The sequence below is a fragment of the Eurytemora carolleeae genome, unplaced genomic scaffold, assembly GCF_000591075.1.
Source record: "Eurytemora carolleeae unplaced genomic scaffold, Eaff_2.0 scaffold290, whole genome shotgun sequence".
Taxonomy (NCBI): domain Eukaryota; kingdom Metazoa; phylum Arthropoda; class Copepoda; order Calanoida; family Temoridae; genus Eurytemora; species Eurytemora carolleeae.
In genome coordinates, this window is record NW_019396180.1 from 288078 (window position 1) to 304148 (window position 16071).

At 31.4% G+C, this 16071-nt stretch overlaps 1 protein-coding gene across 6 annotated transcripts; it reads left to right on the forward strand.

Moving 5' to 3' along the window:
• Positions 1–1030: 1030 nt before the first annotated feature.
• LOC111697384 (histone-lysine N-methyltransferase SMYD3) lies at positions 1031–12746 on the forward strand. Of its 6 annotated transcripts, XM_023467379.1 has the most exons (8): positions 1376–1481; positions 6681–6779; positions 7885–7999; positions 9683–9834; positions 10216–10276; positions 10978–11255; positions 11440–11613; positions 12628–12746. In XM_023467379.1, exons 4-8 carry the CDS (start codon positions 9692–9694, stop codon positions 12704–12706), a joined length of 735 nt encoding a protein of 244 aa, XP_023323147.1. In that variant the 5' UTR covers positions 1376–1481; positions 6681–6779; positions 7885–7999; positions 9683–9691; the 3' UTR covers positions 12707–12746. The 6 variants fall into 6 exon arrangements, with proteins under 6 accessions (XP_023323146.1, XP_023323149.1, XP_023323147.1 ...); XM_023467378.1 differs by lacking the exons at positions 1376–1481; positions 7885–7999 and adding an exon at positions 1031–1113; XM_023467376.1 differs by lacking the exon at positions 7885–7999.
• The last annotated feature ends 3325 nt before the right edge of the window (positions 12747–16071 follow it).

Genomic DNA, 16071 nt, shown 5'->3' on the forward strand with positions numbered 1-16071 from the left:
TTTATGAAACAGATTTGATAAATAAACAATTTAGTTTCCAGAGTTTGAAATAGAGAGAAGTGGTGTTGACATATACATACACATTATACTCAAACTATAATTTAATGTTTTTACATTATCTAAAACAGAATTAATGTTTTAATTTATATAATAAAGCTTTTCGCTCATATATATATATATATATATATATATATATGTTAGCAATAGCTGGCCAAACGGCTGGACCGAATTGGCTAAAATTTTTGGAGGAGTAAAATAGGCTAAACAAATTAGATTTGTTTTTCAATAATCGATTTTTTTTCTTCAAAAGTCATTTTTTTTCTTTCAAAATTCGAATTTTTAATAATTCCCCGGTCACCGGAACTTCAGCCAATCGACAACAAAATAAATACTTAAAGCATTTTAAACATGTTTTACAACGCAATTCATTCATCTAGTATATTTCTTATGAGAACTTGCAAAAAGTACATATTGAGGCGGATAAACCTGTAAAACAAGAAGACGACATTTACGCAATCTAACAATGTTGTCGATATTGTTGTTTAAAAGTAGATTTACCCATAGCTTCAAAATCAACTTGTAAAGTGAAATAGGACTGTGTACACTTCACAATTGCTGGGTTTCGTGTTTATTGAGTCCAAAGTTTTAATGCAAGGAAAGTTAATTGCAGTTGCGTACACTCTGCGTTCATATTGAAACCAGTTCTCTTTGGGCGGAATTTGTAAACAAGAATAGATGCATCAGTGTTCGTTTAGTTTCCGAGGGGGTTAAAAGCATTAAATTTTGATAATTTTGATAATTTTGATATTTCACATAATATTTTCCTATGGCCAGAATATTTCATTGATTTTATTATGTGAAAGATGGATCCCATGTCAGGCTTCGACATCCGTCTTGTGTTTACATTACCGCCCAGAGACAGTACACTGCAGTACAAAAGATGCGTACACCTCTGAAATAACTTTCCTTGCATTAAAACCTTGATTGAGTCTAAGAGGGTCTTTTTCAGCTTATCCACAGTTATATGGTGCCTCTAAAGTAAACTAACTAGAGCGCATCCTGGCTGGTTAAACTGAGTTTTCATCTCTATTTCAAATCCATTAAAAATAGCAGGTAAGGTTCGATATGCATAATGCAACATTAACATTTAGATATGTATTCATTTTTAAGGTAATAATTACGAAAAGTGAACAATTAAAGATTGAAGATTGGTTCTGAAGCATATTTTAATTGACTATTTAAACAGAAAAGACGTGACCTTGACTTTTTTGGCCTTTTTTTTGGTAACAGTCATTTTTGTACGATTCTTTAGTTTGAATTTTGCAGTCGTATCTTTAAGTTAGAGTATTCATATAGGCCTGGAGCCTAGCAGTGCTTCAAAAATGCCTAGGCTCAGGCATAATATTTTTTGGCTTGAATCCCAGCTTTCAAGCTAGACAGGCATTTTCTGTTTGACCGTCACCTCGTACGCTAGTACGAAGGTAAATATTTGTAACACAGTTTATTTTATGCGTAAATATTTGTAACACAGTTTATTTTATGCGTAAATATTTGTAACACAGTTTATTTTATGCGTAAATATTTGTAACACAGTCTATTTTATGCGTATTAACAAGTTTAAAAAGTATTGTGTATTAGCAAAAAAACAATTCCTGTAATGTGAGAATTTATTTCAACAAAATTAGATTAAAGTTTTCTGAAAAGTTGTAGAAGAATCTGTTATCTTATATTGTTATTATTATTGCAGTCAAAATATAACTTCCTCAGAACGTTTATTATTTATTTGTTGTTGTTAAAATTTACATTTTCATAGATTGGTTATTTAGATTTTAAAGGGACTGTAAGAGTAATTTCAAGCGACCCTCCATGAAAAATGGCAATACCTGATTTACAACGGTACCATTTAAAGCTTTGTCTGATCAAGTATGAATTAGATATCAATGTTTTGTTTCTTTAAACTGTTTATTTTCATTTGGAGTTTCTCTGAGAAAATGACTTGCGCACTCCTTGTTTTGAAGAAGCAACTGAGAAATTCACAGAAATGAACACTTCTCTTCTACATTTTTGATCAGATTAAGGTTTCAACGGTACCGTTGTAAATCGGACATTACCATCTTTGTATGGAGGGGATCACTTGAAATTACAGTCCACTTAGACACATTTTTTCCTAAGTTCTAATGAAAATCTTATTTATTTTACTAATATTATTAATATGAGTGTTTTTTAAATAAGTTTTCATACCGTAAAAAAACTTTTTCGAAAATAAACTTTGTATTTCAACTTTTAATAGCTAATTAGCCTTTTTTATAACCGGTTATGGTAGTTTGCTTCAAATTATTGAAATATTCTTTTTGAAAGGATTTCAATTGGCATGTCAGATTGACATTGGAACCCTTGGAGCAAAAGTTGTGGAACTAACCCTGTTTTTCATAAAAAAAGTTTAAGAAAATTTCGCAACATTTTACCTGACATAAAACGACGATATCTTCCTTCTTGCTAACCGATAAAGGTCTAAAAAAGGGGAATGCTTTAAATTAAGATTTTCCGAAAATTACGCAGACAGTCCCTTTAAACAATCAGAAATAAAACATTTTTGAGATGAAATCATGAAACCTATTCGTTGGAGGCTTTACATAATTTTTGTAATAACTAATCAAACGTCTTTGGGGTTTAACGAGCAGGGTTCGTGTTTTAAATATACGCTCGTGTAAATAATCCTAGCTTAAAATGAATACAGTCTCAACTTCTGTGTTTTATTTAAAGGATTATTTACAACAACATAAGACTCCTTTTGAAAAAAATACGTTTCTTGTTACCAGGGAAAGTTGGCGGTATATGATTTCATAAAAATATTCAAAACTAGAAAAACTTTAGATTTTCAATAACAAGTTAATTTCCTCAATTTCTGAATATGACAGAAATAAAACGAAACTCAAACTTTTGCACAACTTTTAATGATTTTAATGGAAGAATTCTGAATACTATGATATTGAAAAACTAAAGGTTTCAGCCTTCATATTGGTATTTTAACAAGAATGATACAAATGCAACTTGTAAAGAAGTCTTTAAGCGACATTTTCTAACTATTGACAGATAATTCGTCCTGTTGAGTAAGCATTTATAAATAACTCGTCTTATAGAGTAAATATTACCAGATAATTCGCCCTGTACAGAAAACATTCATAAGTAAATTTTTATAGGTGGTAAGTCCTACAGAAAGAACGTCCTGTTGAATAAATGTTGGCAGATAATTCGTCTTGTAGAGTAAATACTGACAGAGTGTCTTTCCTATTGAGTAAATATTGACAGACAATTCGTCCTATCTAGTAGATGTTGACAGATAATTCGTCTTGTAGAGTAAATTGGCATATAATTCGTCCTATTTAGAAAATGTTGACGGATGATTCGTCATGTAGAGTAAATAAAGACAAAGAGTTTGTACTATTGAGTAAATGTTGATAGATAATTCGTCCTATTTAGTAAATGTTGACAGATAATTCGTCCTATTTAGTAGATGTTGACAGATAATTCGTCTTGTAGAGTAAATTGGCAGATAATTCGTCCTATTTAGTAAATGTTGACAGATGATTCGTCTTGTAGAGTAAATATTGACAAAGAGTTTGTACTATTGAGTAAATATTGACAGAGAGTTCGTCCTGTTGAGTAAATGTTGACAGACAATTCGTCCTTTTGAGTAAATATTGACAGAGACATAGAGTTTGTCTTGTAGAGTACATTATTATTATTACTATTAACTTAAGCTTAACTTTTCAGATTTTCATGAACCCGATCGGTTCAGCCGTTTAACGTTTATTAATGTAAACTATAACCAATTTCATGTAAAACAAAATACCGTGATTTACGAAAATATGTTAACAGTTTTGTAGTATGCCCAACTTTTAATTTACAATACTTACAGCATTGACACTTTAGGAGCTACTGACGATCTTTATGGAGCAACTACTGAAGGAAAACAATATCACAAACAATTAATAACCCTACAAAGCTTTGATATTGAATTGCATTTTATAGCTGTAAAAGTTCAAAAATACATATTTGTTTTTTAATGTCCTGTAAATTTTACAATGAGTGAAGAAAAATTTTTTGCAACTAAAGGTATACAAACCTGATAATTATATTTTAGTAAGAGGTAATTTTGGTTGAGGTATCATCTCTACTTGCAATGATATTAGGGTTGAAAGATTGCTATAACCAAATTCAGCAATTTATTAACTATAACCTAATATCACACTTATTTATTTTTAACAAAAGGACTCCTTGAAATACGGTTGCAAAACCATATTTGATCCTCTTTATATAAAACATGAAAATGGTAAATATAAAATAAATTGCACAATGTTGAATCTCTGGAGAGTACTTTACAAAAGTTTGGAAACTGACCTAAATAAAGGTTAAACAGAGGCTTTAAAAGTTTACAAGTTATAAAACTTTTATCTTAAGGAGTTTTTAGATTGATACTTTAATAATTGATTATTTGTTTATCAAATCATATATCAAATATTTATATCATAAAGATGTTATTATTATTAACAATATAAATATCACAAAATACGACAAATCCTTAAGAGGGAAAAAAATCTGGTAGTAAAGGTTTTCATCAAATTCCTTGTAAATGATAAATGATGAGGAAAAACAAATAATATTTTTAAAATCTATATAGATAGTTTTCTTGTCTGTCTGTTTGTTTGTATCCAATAAACGTCAAAACGGCAAACCCGTTCTGGCTCAAGTTTTGTGTGGTATAGATGCTCAGAAATACACAAAAGTTGTGATTTTCGTAAAATTTTGTAAATCCAGAAAAAAAAAATTGTTACGTTATCGTAAAGAAAATGCTGAAAGATTGAGCAACAATTAAAATTTAAAATACAAGATGGGCGCAAAGCGCCCTGATAGCCTAGCATTTTATTTTAACAAATTATTAACTGAAAATTTCATACCAATGTAAGGTTTAGTAAGTTTACTAAAATACACTTTAATCCTTTTTTTAAGAAACCAAATTAGGAATATTTACAGTTTATATAAATTATATATATGTTCTTTTATTTGAAATTATCCTGAATTTTATATTTTGTTGAATTTAGCTGAAATCTTTAAAGATTGTTTAAACATCTTCCATATGACCAGAAGACACAATAAAAACTGTTTTCGGCCATATATTCTAAATGCCTTCAAAGATGGTTTAAACATATAACATATGACCAGAGCTGGGAACTTTAGAATGGTGGATATCGGAATTAATGCTTAATCCACTCTTTTTCTTTTTCTTTTTCTTTTTCTTAATTAAATATTGCTTGTTCTCCTCATGACTTTAATCTCCAGATTAATTAACAGATCGGGATTAAGGATATCACATTCTAAAGTTTTCAGCTCAGAAAACACAATGAAAACTGTTTTCGGCCATATATTCTTAATACCTTTAAAGATGGTTTAAACATCAAACATATGACCAGAAGACACAATAAAAACTGTTTTCGGCCATATATTCTAAATGCCTTCAAATATGGTTTAAACATATAACATATGACCAAGAGGACACAATAAAAACTGTTTTTAGTAATATATTCTAAATACCTTCAAAGATGGTTTAAACATATAACATATGACCAGAGCTGAAAACTTTAGAATGGTGGATATCAGGATTAAGGCTTAATCCACTCTTTTTCTTAATCTCCAGATTAAATATTTCTTGTTTTTCACATGACTTTAATCTTCAGATTAATCATCCGACAGGATATCTGGATATTTCATTCTAAAGTTTTCAGCTCAGAAGACACAATAAGAACTGTTTTCGGTCATATATTCTAAATACCTTCAAAGATGGTTTAAACATATAACATATGACCAGAAGACACAATAAAAACTTTTTTCGGTCATATATTCTAAATACCTTCAAAGATGTTTTAAACATATAACATATGACCAGAAGACACATTGAAAACTGTTTTCGGTCATATATTCTAAATACCTTCAAAGATGGTTTAAACATATAACATATGACCAGAAGACACAATGAAAACTGTTTTCGGCCATATATTCTTAATACCTTTAAAGATGGTTTAAACAACAAACATATGACCAGAGCTGAAAACTTAAGAATGAAATATCCTTAATCCCGATCGGTTAATTAATCTGGAGATTAATAACAAGAGGATAACAAGAATTATTTAATCTGGAGATTTAAAAAAAGAGGAGATCAAGCATTAATCTCGTTATCCACCATTCTAAAGTTTTCAGCTCAGAAGAGACACAATAATAATTGCTTTCATCCAACACAAGGAAACGCAAAATTTTAGTAAGCTGTTTGGGTTGTATAATTTTTGCTGTTGATATCTACTTTAGGCATTGTAGATCAGCGCTTGTTTTACCAGAGTTGGGACCTTTTGAATTCGCTTGATCTCGATATCGACACTGGTCACTTTTAAATGAAACGGAGAATGTGCTTATAACTTGATTATGAATATCTCTGTTATCTCATTGTTTGAACGCCAAATGCTCTCGTTTATGATTGGCTGTTTGTTTTGACACTTCAAGGGAAATCAAATAAAAATTTAATTAATCTGTATATTAACGAAATATCGAGATCAAATCATAGATCTTGACATCCACAATTCTAGAGTTCCCAGCTCAGATTTTTCTTTTCTAAATTTTTCTATTTTCAGATCTACAGGCTGGGTTGGAAACAAGGAGAAAATGTATTCCAGGATTGTGAACCCTGGATATCTATCCTCAGCCAAGACCAGAGAAGTCTAAGATGTGAGGTTTGTTAATCCCTTTTCTCACAGGATTAATTTCAAATCTTCTATCTTGAGAATATATTGCAGGATTTATATATTCATACTTTATATTATCTTTTTATCTATTTAGATAAATTTCGATATCTCAGTTTTCATTTTTTATGCATTTCAAGAATACTTTTCAGTGAAAAAGTGAAAAAAATAAAAAATAAAATTAGGCTAATTTATGTGAGCTCTTTAAATAGAATTAGAGAGAAATTTGCAAGGATTTATAAAGTGCTTTTTCTTTTCTCTTTTTCTTAAACAAAATTATTTATATATTGTGCATGGAAATATAGTTCCATCCGTTGGAACTATATAGTTTTTTCTATTAGAACTACATACAGTTTTATCTGTTGAAATTACAGTTGTATCTGTTGGAAGTCCCAGTTCGTTCTGACTATTGAACGTTTGGAGTCTCAGTTCGTTCATTCTATTAGACGTTTGGAGTCCCAGTTCTGACTATTGAACGTTTGGAGTCCCAGTTCTGACAACTGAACGTTTGGAGTCACAGTTCTATTGGACCAATAGTTCCAACAGATAGATAGTTCCAACAGATAGAACTATAGTACCAACAGATAGAACTACAGTTACAACAGATAGAGCTATAGTTCCAACAGATAGAGCTATAGTTCCAACAGATAGAACTATAGTTGCAACAGATAGAGCTATAGGTCCAACAGATAGAATTATAGTTCCAACAGATAGAGCTATAGTTCAAAACAGATAGAGCTTTAGTTCCAACACAGGGAATTATAAAGGGTGTTGAAAAAACCCAAACACTTCACACTTTTTTTTCTCTTACAGGCTTAATTATCATCCGATCATAATAAAATTATCTGATTTGGTCAACCCTGCTCTGAATAAATACTTTTTATCTCTTGGGAAAGGATTTGATCAGCCTACCCAGCTGGGATGTCCTATTCTACCCACACTGGTTTAGATGATAGAGGTTTTCACATATCCTCCCTTGATGTAAACCTTATATTTTGCCATAGTCCAAATATTCTCAATTATAGGCTGGACATTATTTAAATTCTTGGTTATTGTCAGGTGTAAAGCAAACTTTAATTTAATCTATTGCTGACAGCATAAGAGGCTGGTTGTGTGGTGGCTGTTTACAAGAATCCCCCAGCCAGCAAGCGGCAAGACCTCATGGACCATGAAGAGTTGATTTACACAAGGAAAGGCTTTATGATTATAAGGTATATTCCTTTTTGCAATAAAATATGGTTCCATCAGCTTATAGTACTTGGTCCCCGGCAGCTGTTCTCCTTGTTAAAGGAGAAGTGAAGGAACTGGTTCTGCATTTACCTGTAAATGGTGGGTTAGAGTGTCATACAAACTGGTGTTTGGTCATATTAGCTCCACCCTAAACTTGTATACTGAATACCTTAAAACAGATTCTTGTCATTATCAAGCAGGTTTTTGACCTACTCTAGCTTTATAAATGTTTTTTTTTGCAGGTAGGCAGGCTCATCAGTTCCATCCCATTAAGATAAAGAGCATTTATTCATATTTCAAACAGATGGAATTTTACCTCCAACAGATAGAATTGTAGTTCCAACAGAAAGAACTATAGTTTTATCTGTTGGAACTATAGTTCTATCTGTTGGAACCATTTTTCTATCTGTTGAAAATAAAGTGTTATCTGTTGAAACTATAGTTCTATCTGTTGGAACTATCTATCTGTTGGAGTTATTTTTCTATCTGTTGAAAATATAGTTCTATCTGTTGAAACTAAAGTTCTATCTGTTGAAACTATAGTTTTATCTGTTGGAATTTTAGATCTTTCTGTTGAAACTATAGTTATATCAGTTGAAACTATATAGTTATATCTGTTGAAACTATAGTTCTATCAGTTTGAACTGTAGTTCTATCTGTTGGAACTATAGTTATATCTGCTATAACTTTAGTTCTATCTGTTGGAACCATAGATCTATTTCTTGAAACTATAGTTCTATCTGTTAAAAATATTGTTATATCTACTGGAACTATAGTTATATCTGTTGTAAATATTGTTATATCTGTTGGAACTATAGTTCTATCTTTTGCAAATATTGTTATATCTGCTGGAACTATAGTTCTATATGTTGTAAATATTATTATATCTGTTGGAACTATAGTTCTATCTGTTGGAACTATAGTTCTATCTGTTGTAAATATTGTTATATCTGTTGGAACTATAGTTCTATCTGTTGGAACTATAGTTCTATCTGTAGTAAATAATATAATATCTGCTGGAACTATAGTTCTATCTGTTGTAAATATTGTTATATCTGCTGGAACTATAGTTCTATATGTTATAAATATTGTTATATCTGTTGGAACTATAGTTCTATCTATTGGAACTATAATTCTATCTGTTGTAAATTTTGTTATATCTGCTGAAACTATAGTTCTATCTGTTATAAATATTGTTATATCTGTTGGAACTATAGTTCTATCTGTTGTAAATATTGTTATATCTGCTGGAACTATAGTTCTATCTGTTGTAAATATTGTTATATCTGTTGTAAATATTGTTATTTTTGCTGGAACTATAGTTCTATCCGTTGTAAATATTGTTATATCTGTTGGAACTATAGTTCTATCTGTTGTAAATATTGTTATATCTGTTGTAAATATTGTTATTTTTGCTGGAACTATAGTTGTAAATATTGTTATATCTGTTGGAACTATAGTTCTATCTGTTGGAATTATAGTTCTATCTGTTGTAAATATTGTTATATCTGCTGGAACTATAGTTCTATTTGTTGGAACTATAGTTCTATCTGTTGTAAATATTGTTATATCTGCTGGAACTATAGTTCTATCTGTTGTAAATATTGTTATATCTGCTGGAACTACAGTTCTATCTGCTGGAACTATAGATCTATCTGTCCTAGGGTTGTTATATGACTGGTCATCTCCCTGATCCTGATATCCAGTGTGGTGGATGTGGTGTCCAGGTATACTGTAGTTGGGCCTGCAGAGCTAATGACCGCCAGCATGACCTGGAATGCCCGTTCATTGCAAACAAAGGAGTTCTTCCACTCAGGTTTAAATTTCTCTTATATTAAAGGGACTGTATGTGTAATTTTAAGTGACACTTGATGCGAAGAGGGCAATGCCCGATTTACAACGGTACTCTTGAAACCGTTGCCTGATCAAGTATGAATTTTATATCAATATAAATAATTGTGGTTCATCAACAAAAACTTCTTGCGCATTTCTTAAATGCAGTAAAACAAATAGGAATTATCAGAAAGAAACACTTTTAAACCTGGAAAACCCACAATATTTTCCACATCATTGATCAGATAGGTTTCAAGGCTACCGTGATGAATCGAGCATTGACATCTTTTTATAAAGTGTCACTTATAAATACGCTTAAACAATCCCATTAAGATTAAAGATTGATAAAATATAATTTGTAAAGAGACGAGGTGCGTGTCATGATCAGAGCAATACTAAAGCTTCAGAAAGAACAGTGCTCGAACGTAAGTGTCTTATTGATAAATACATCAATATATTTTAACTTAACCATCGGGTAGTGTCTATTTTACCATTCGGCAGTTTCCACTTTGCCATCGGGTAGTTTCCACTTTATTATCGGGTAATTTATACTTTTATTGGGTAATTTCACTTTATTAAAGGATGGTTTCCTTTTATCATCGGGTAGTTTACACTTTATATCGGGTAGTTTACACGTTATCATCAGGTAGTTTACACGTTATCATCAGGTAGTTTACACGTTATATTGGGTAGTTTCCGCTTTATCATCGGGTAGTTAACACTTTATATCGGGTAGTTTCAGCTTTAACATCGGGTAGTTTTCACTTTATATCGGGTAGTTTCTGCTTTATCATCGGGTAGTTTTCACTTTATAACAGGTTTAAAGTTCAGTTTGTCATACAGTATTTATACCTACAAAGAATGGGATGATATTTGACCCAAACTCTTTCAATATAACGACCTGAATATTCAATCTTGGATGTATGTCTTTAATTTAATCTTTAAATTAAAAATTAAATGGTTGTGCAAAGAAAGAAAACAAGTTTACAGCAGTAAGGAACCTTTGATCTAAAAACAAAGACAATATAAATTACGTAGAGTCGTCTCCATCAAGTCTCATCCTTTACAAAAAAAAGATAATTTAAAACTAAAAATATGCTTCAAACTATACCAGGATCCGCTGTAGGTATCCCTGCTAAAAGGAGGACCTGGAGATGAGGTGCCGACCCAACCTAACAGGAGAAAATTCAGTGACCTACTTAGCCACAAGGAGAACTTCCTGGAAAATGAGGAGAGGAGGCAGGACATCATCCTGGTCTACAACGAGGTTGAAGACTTCCTTGGATCCCTTGTTCCTAGCTTCGACGAGTTCGTTGAGATTCTCGGCAGGCTTTATATTAACGGTTTCGAGATTTGTACAGACAAGATGGAAACCTATGGTTGGGGGGTGTATCTAGGTCCTAGGTGAGAATATATATGGAAACCTATTGTAATGAGGTGTCTTTCGTTCCTAAGTGAGAATATGAAAGCCTATGGTTGGGGGGTTTATCTGTAGGTCCTAGGTGAGAATATGGAAACCTATCAGCAAGCNTATTTTACTGTTCCTTTAGCTAGGTTGTTCATGATGTTTGAATTGGTATTATTTTAGTATAATGGATCACTCATGTCAGCCCTCTGCCTGCGTCAGTTTCTCTGGCTATAGATTGACCGTAACCTGCCTACGTCATGTGACCAGCCTGACCGACCTATTCATCAGCTACTGTGATACCAGCCTACCAACAAAACTACGCAGAGAAAAATTAAAAAGAAACTACTTTTTCAGGCAAGAGAGGAAAAATGAAAAATACCAGGGCTCTTTATTTTCAATACCCCCCCCCCCAGGGAATTTTTTAAATGCTCTAGGGGGAAAATTAGAATTGGACATCAACAGTCCACAGCCAAGTTTTAAAGTCTTTTTGTTACTTTTTATAACCCAAAAATCCTTTCTATTTTCCCAATCCAGCAACTAAAATATTTTTCAAGAAATATTAACCCCTGAAAAATACTGAATTACAACTTGAAATTGGTTTTTAATTGACATTTCTGTAAGCCTAGTGTTTAGCAGGAGATTATACAGTACACAGTAGACAAATATCCTCTCACAACAGGGAATTCTTTCCATTTAAAATTGTTATATAAGTACACTACACTTTCGTGAGAAGCATCGTTAATTTTCATCATAAGATCTCGATATCTAAATTAAAACTTTTAAACTTGAGAATAACTGCTTCATCAGTAAATTAAAGATATCCTAACAGGACATCGAAGAGGAATCAAGTAATCCGTAATTCTGCATAAGCTAGATGGAGTTCAGTGCATACGCTGGATGGATTTCAATGCATAAGCTAGATGGAGTTCAATGCATAAGCTAGATGGAGTTCAATGCAAAGCTAGATGGAGTTCAACGCGTAAGCTAGATGGAGTTCAATGCTAAGCTAGATGGAGTTCAATCTATAAGCTAGATGGAGTTCAATGTATAAGCTAGATGGAGTTCAATGCATGACAAGACAATCTCTGATTTCTCGCCGAAATTACTAATTTTATAATGCTTTATATTTGCTAAGGAATTGAGTCTTTGCCACAAACTCGGATTTTTAAAACACAATTTCTTTAAAACAAAATGTCGTAGACCGTAGATATTTCAAACTATGAACTCTGGTGGATCAAACAATGTAAGTTTGAAATATGAAAGGTATGCATGATCTGGTTGTTGAGATATAGGTATTATAAAATTGGGATTTGTGGCAAAAACTCAATTCCTTGGTGGTATAAACCTTTAATATTGATATTTTTTCAGTTGTATTTGCTGTAAGTGTTCGCATACGTCTAGAGGGGTTTCTATTCAGTACAAAAACAGAAGCAGAGGCAAAAAATGATTTTTAGAAAATTTATTGAAATAAATACAAATATTTTTAAGAACTTGAGTTTGTGTATGATGTAGTTTAATTAATTAGTGGCAAATTTAAAACAATGTTAAAATATGATTTTATGTGATTTTCAATTCTGCCATATGTTTGATGCTTACCACATCAACATGTACGGTATATTCATTCGTACTGTCCAGTCTGGACTTCCCAGTGTAAAGTCAACCAAGCACGTTTATGAAACAAATAGTGACGAAGAAATATTTCAGTAACTTAAAATTTTATTCAGAATTAAAGAAGCTGGGCTCCATGTAAATGGAGCACAGCTTCTCAAAAGTTTGGTACCCAGCGCGCGCCAACATTTATTTTAGTTAATTTAATCCTTTGCTTTAATCATATGTGATATATACAAAGAGAATAGAATATATATTAGAGGGGAATTTACTAGAAAAAAGTGTAAAACGGCCATTTTGTTGTACTGTTTCCATACTGCAGGTGTACTTCACATATTTATGCTATATAACCTTTTGGGCCCTGGAATATCATTTTTATAGAAAATCTAAAATTAATGTTAAAAGAAAACCAAATTATGAAATAGGCTGGTTTCATAATTGACCAATGAACATTTCACTTAGACTCTAAGCCTTTCACTTTACAAACGATGATATTCCGTTATAACTATAAATCAAATGATGTTTTTTATTCACCTAATTCATTATAAAGTTTATTTAACAGCTTTAAAAAATACGAAATTGAAATGGATAGTCTAGGGAACATACTGTATTAATGTACTCTACTGCATATAATTTGTGAACATTTACATGATTTGTACACTTTCAACTCCCATTCAGGCAGAAAGTTACTGAAAAAATTCATACCGAGAGATTCTCTAAATTCCCCTCTAATATATATTCTATGGATATATATTATAAAGCTAGGGAGCCCTATCTATTTCATTTACGTTTTAAAATATATTTTAGTTAATTTAGGGTTTACCATTGTTATTTCTTATTTAGTTCTAGAAAAGCTAGATTATGACGCTGTAAAGGCTAATAGTAATGTTTGAATGGAAGTTAACAAAATAAAAAGTGTCCCGAAAATATATTTGTTGTTTGATAAATTGAAAGGAAGACGACATCTGAAAGAATTTTATTTGTGACTTTTTCCCTCTTTAATGATACAATTTGAAATTAAATGCGCATTTGTTTGTAAAATTCAATAATTTTTCATAAAACTGTTTTTATGTCAAAACTTGTGTTAAAATTTCAAAATTATAGTTTCAATGCATCTGCACAGAGTACGTTTCTCTCAAAGGTTTAGGGATCATTTTGGAAAAAAATTATCAGATTTTGACAAAGGATTAAATTTCATTTCAAAGAAAAATGCTAAATATGTCACAAGATTAGTTTCATTGAAATAAATCTTTAAATATTCTACTTTTATTATGGCAGAGTTAGAAAAATATTTAGCATTTAAAGGGACTGCGGTCGTAACTTAATTTAAAGGGACTGTGGTCGTAACTTAATTTAATGGGGCTGTGGTCGTAACTTAATTTAAAGGGACTGCGGTCGTAACTTAATTTAAAGGGACTGTGGTCGTAACTTTATTTAAAGGGACTGTGATCGTAACTTTATTTAAAGTGACTGTGGTCGTAACTTTATTTAAAGAGTGGTATTTCTGCTTCACAACCAGGGGTGCAGAAAAGTCATGTATGTGTGTCTGTACCAAAAGAGTGTGTGTAAGTAATAACGAACCGAAGACGTGTACTGTAGGTATATACAGTACGTATGAATCTCGGTATTTGTACAGTCTAGGAGAATTGTTAATTGCTTACTTAAAAATAAGTTTAATAAACATATATTATATCATTTGCATATTTAAGTTAACACTATGAGCCGAATTTTCATGCAAAGAATATAATTTGATGAAAGTTTACAATAAACTACTTGTTATTCAAGCTTAATTATTATTGACGACATTGTTCTGCAATTTCCGTGACTCTAGTCATGTTGTGTGTCTGTTGTGTGTAATAACGAACTCGTCTGCAAAACAGTGCGATTGGCGATAAGAGTTCAATCTGATGTTTCTGTCTCGAGAAATTGATATAAAACCATAGAGAATAGAATATATAGAGAGGAATTTACTGGAAAAAAGTGTAAAACGGCCATTTTGGTGTACTGTTTCCATACTGCAGGTGTACTTCACATATTTATGCTATATAACCTGTTTTTTATTTGACCAATTATCATTTCATATAGACTCTATGCCTTTCACTTTACAAACGAAGATTTTCCGTTATAACTATAAATCAAATGATGTTTTTATTCACCTAATTCATTATAAAGTTTATTTAGCAGTTTAAAAAATTCGAAATTGAAATGAATAGTCTAGGGAACATACTGTATTAATGTACTCTACTGCATATAATTTGTAAACATTTACATTATTTGTACACTTTGAACTCATTTCAGGCTTAAAGGGACTGAAAAAATTCATACCGAGAGATTCTTTTAATGCCTCTCTATATATTCTATTCTCTATGTATAAAACCGTGTCAAATTTATACTAAAATCTATCAAAAATTTTGCATAAAATAGTAGGTTTAAAAATATATTATATTCAGCAAATACGCAACCAATCTGAAAACGACGATATCATAGAGGAGCCTAAGTAACTTAGGTTTGCTCCAATGCTCTAAATTTAATTATTTATTTTTTATTTTCAATAGATATAATTGACAACATAACTATTACGTTCGTATTATGTGACCAGAACTTCCCACAATGGCAGTGCAGTATTATTGTCACGTGTCTCCGTCTGTATCACATGACCATTATACTGCACTGCCCTTGGTGTGAGTTTTGGTCACATGATACGAATGTATAAATAATGTTATCCAAGGATGTAATGCAAGGAAAGTTATTTCAGAAGTGTACACATCTTTTGTACTGCAGTGTACTGTCTCGGGGCGGAAATGTAAACACAAGACTGATGTTAAAGCCTGACATTGGATCCATCTTTCACATAAAAAAATCAATGAAATATTCTTGTCATAGGAAACTATTATGTGAATTATCAAAATTATCAAATTTAATGCTTTTAACCTCCTCGGATAATAAACGAACACTGATGCATCTATTCTTGTTTACAAATTCCGCCCAAAGAGAACTGGTTTCAATATGTACACAGAGTATACACGACCGCAATTAACTTTCCTTGCATCATAATTGATGTTATCAATTATATCCATTTAAAATAAAAATTATTAAACTAAAATAATAATTGGAGCAAACCTAAGTTACTTAGGCTCCTCTAGGATATCGTCGTTTCCAGATTGGTTGCGTATTTGCTGAATATAATCTAATTAGACCTACTAC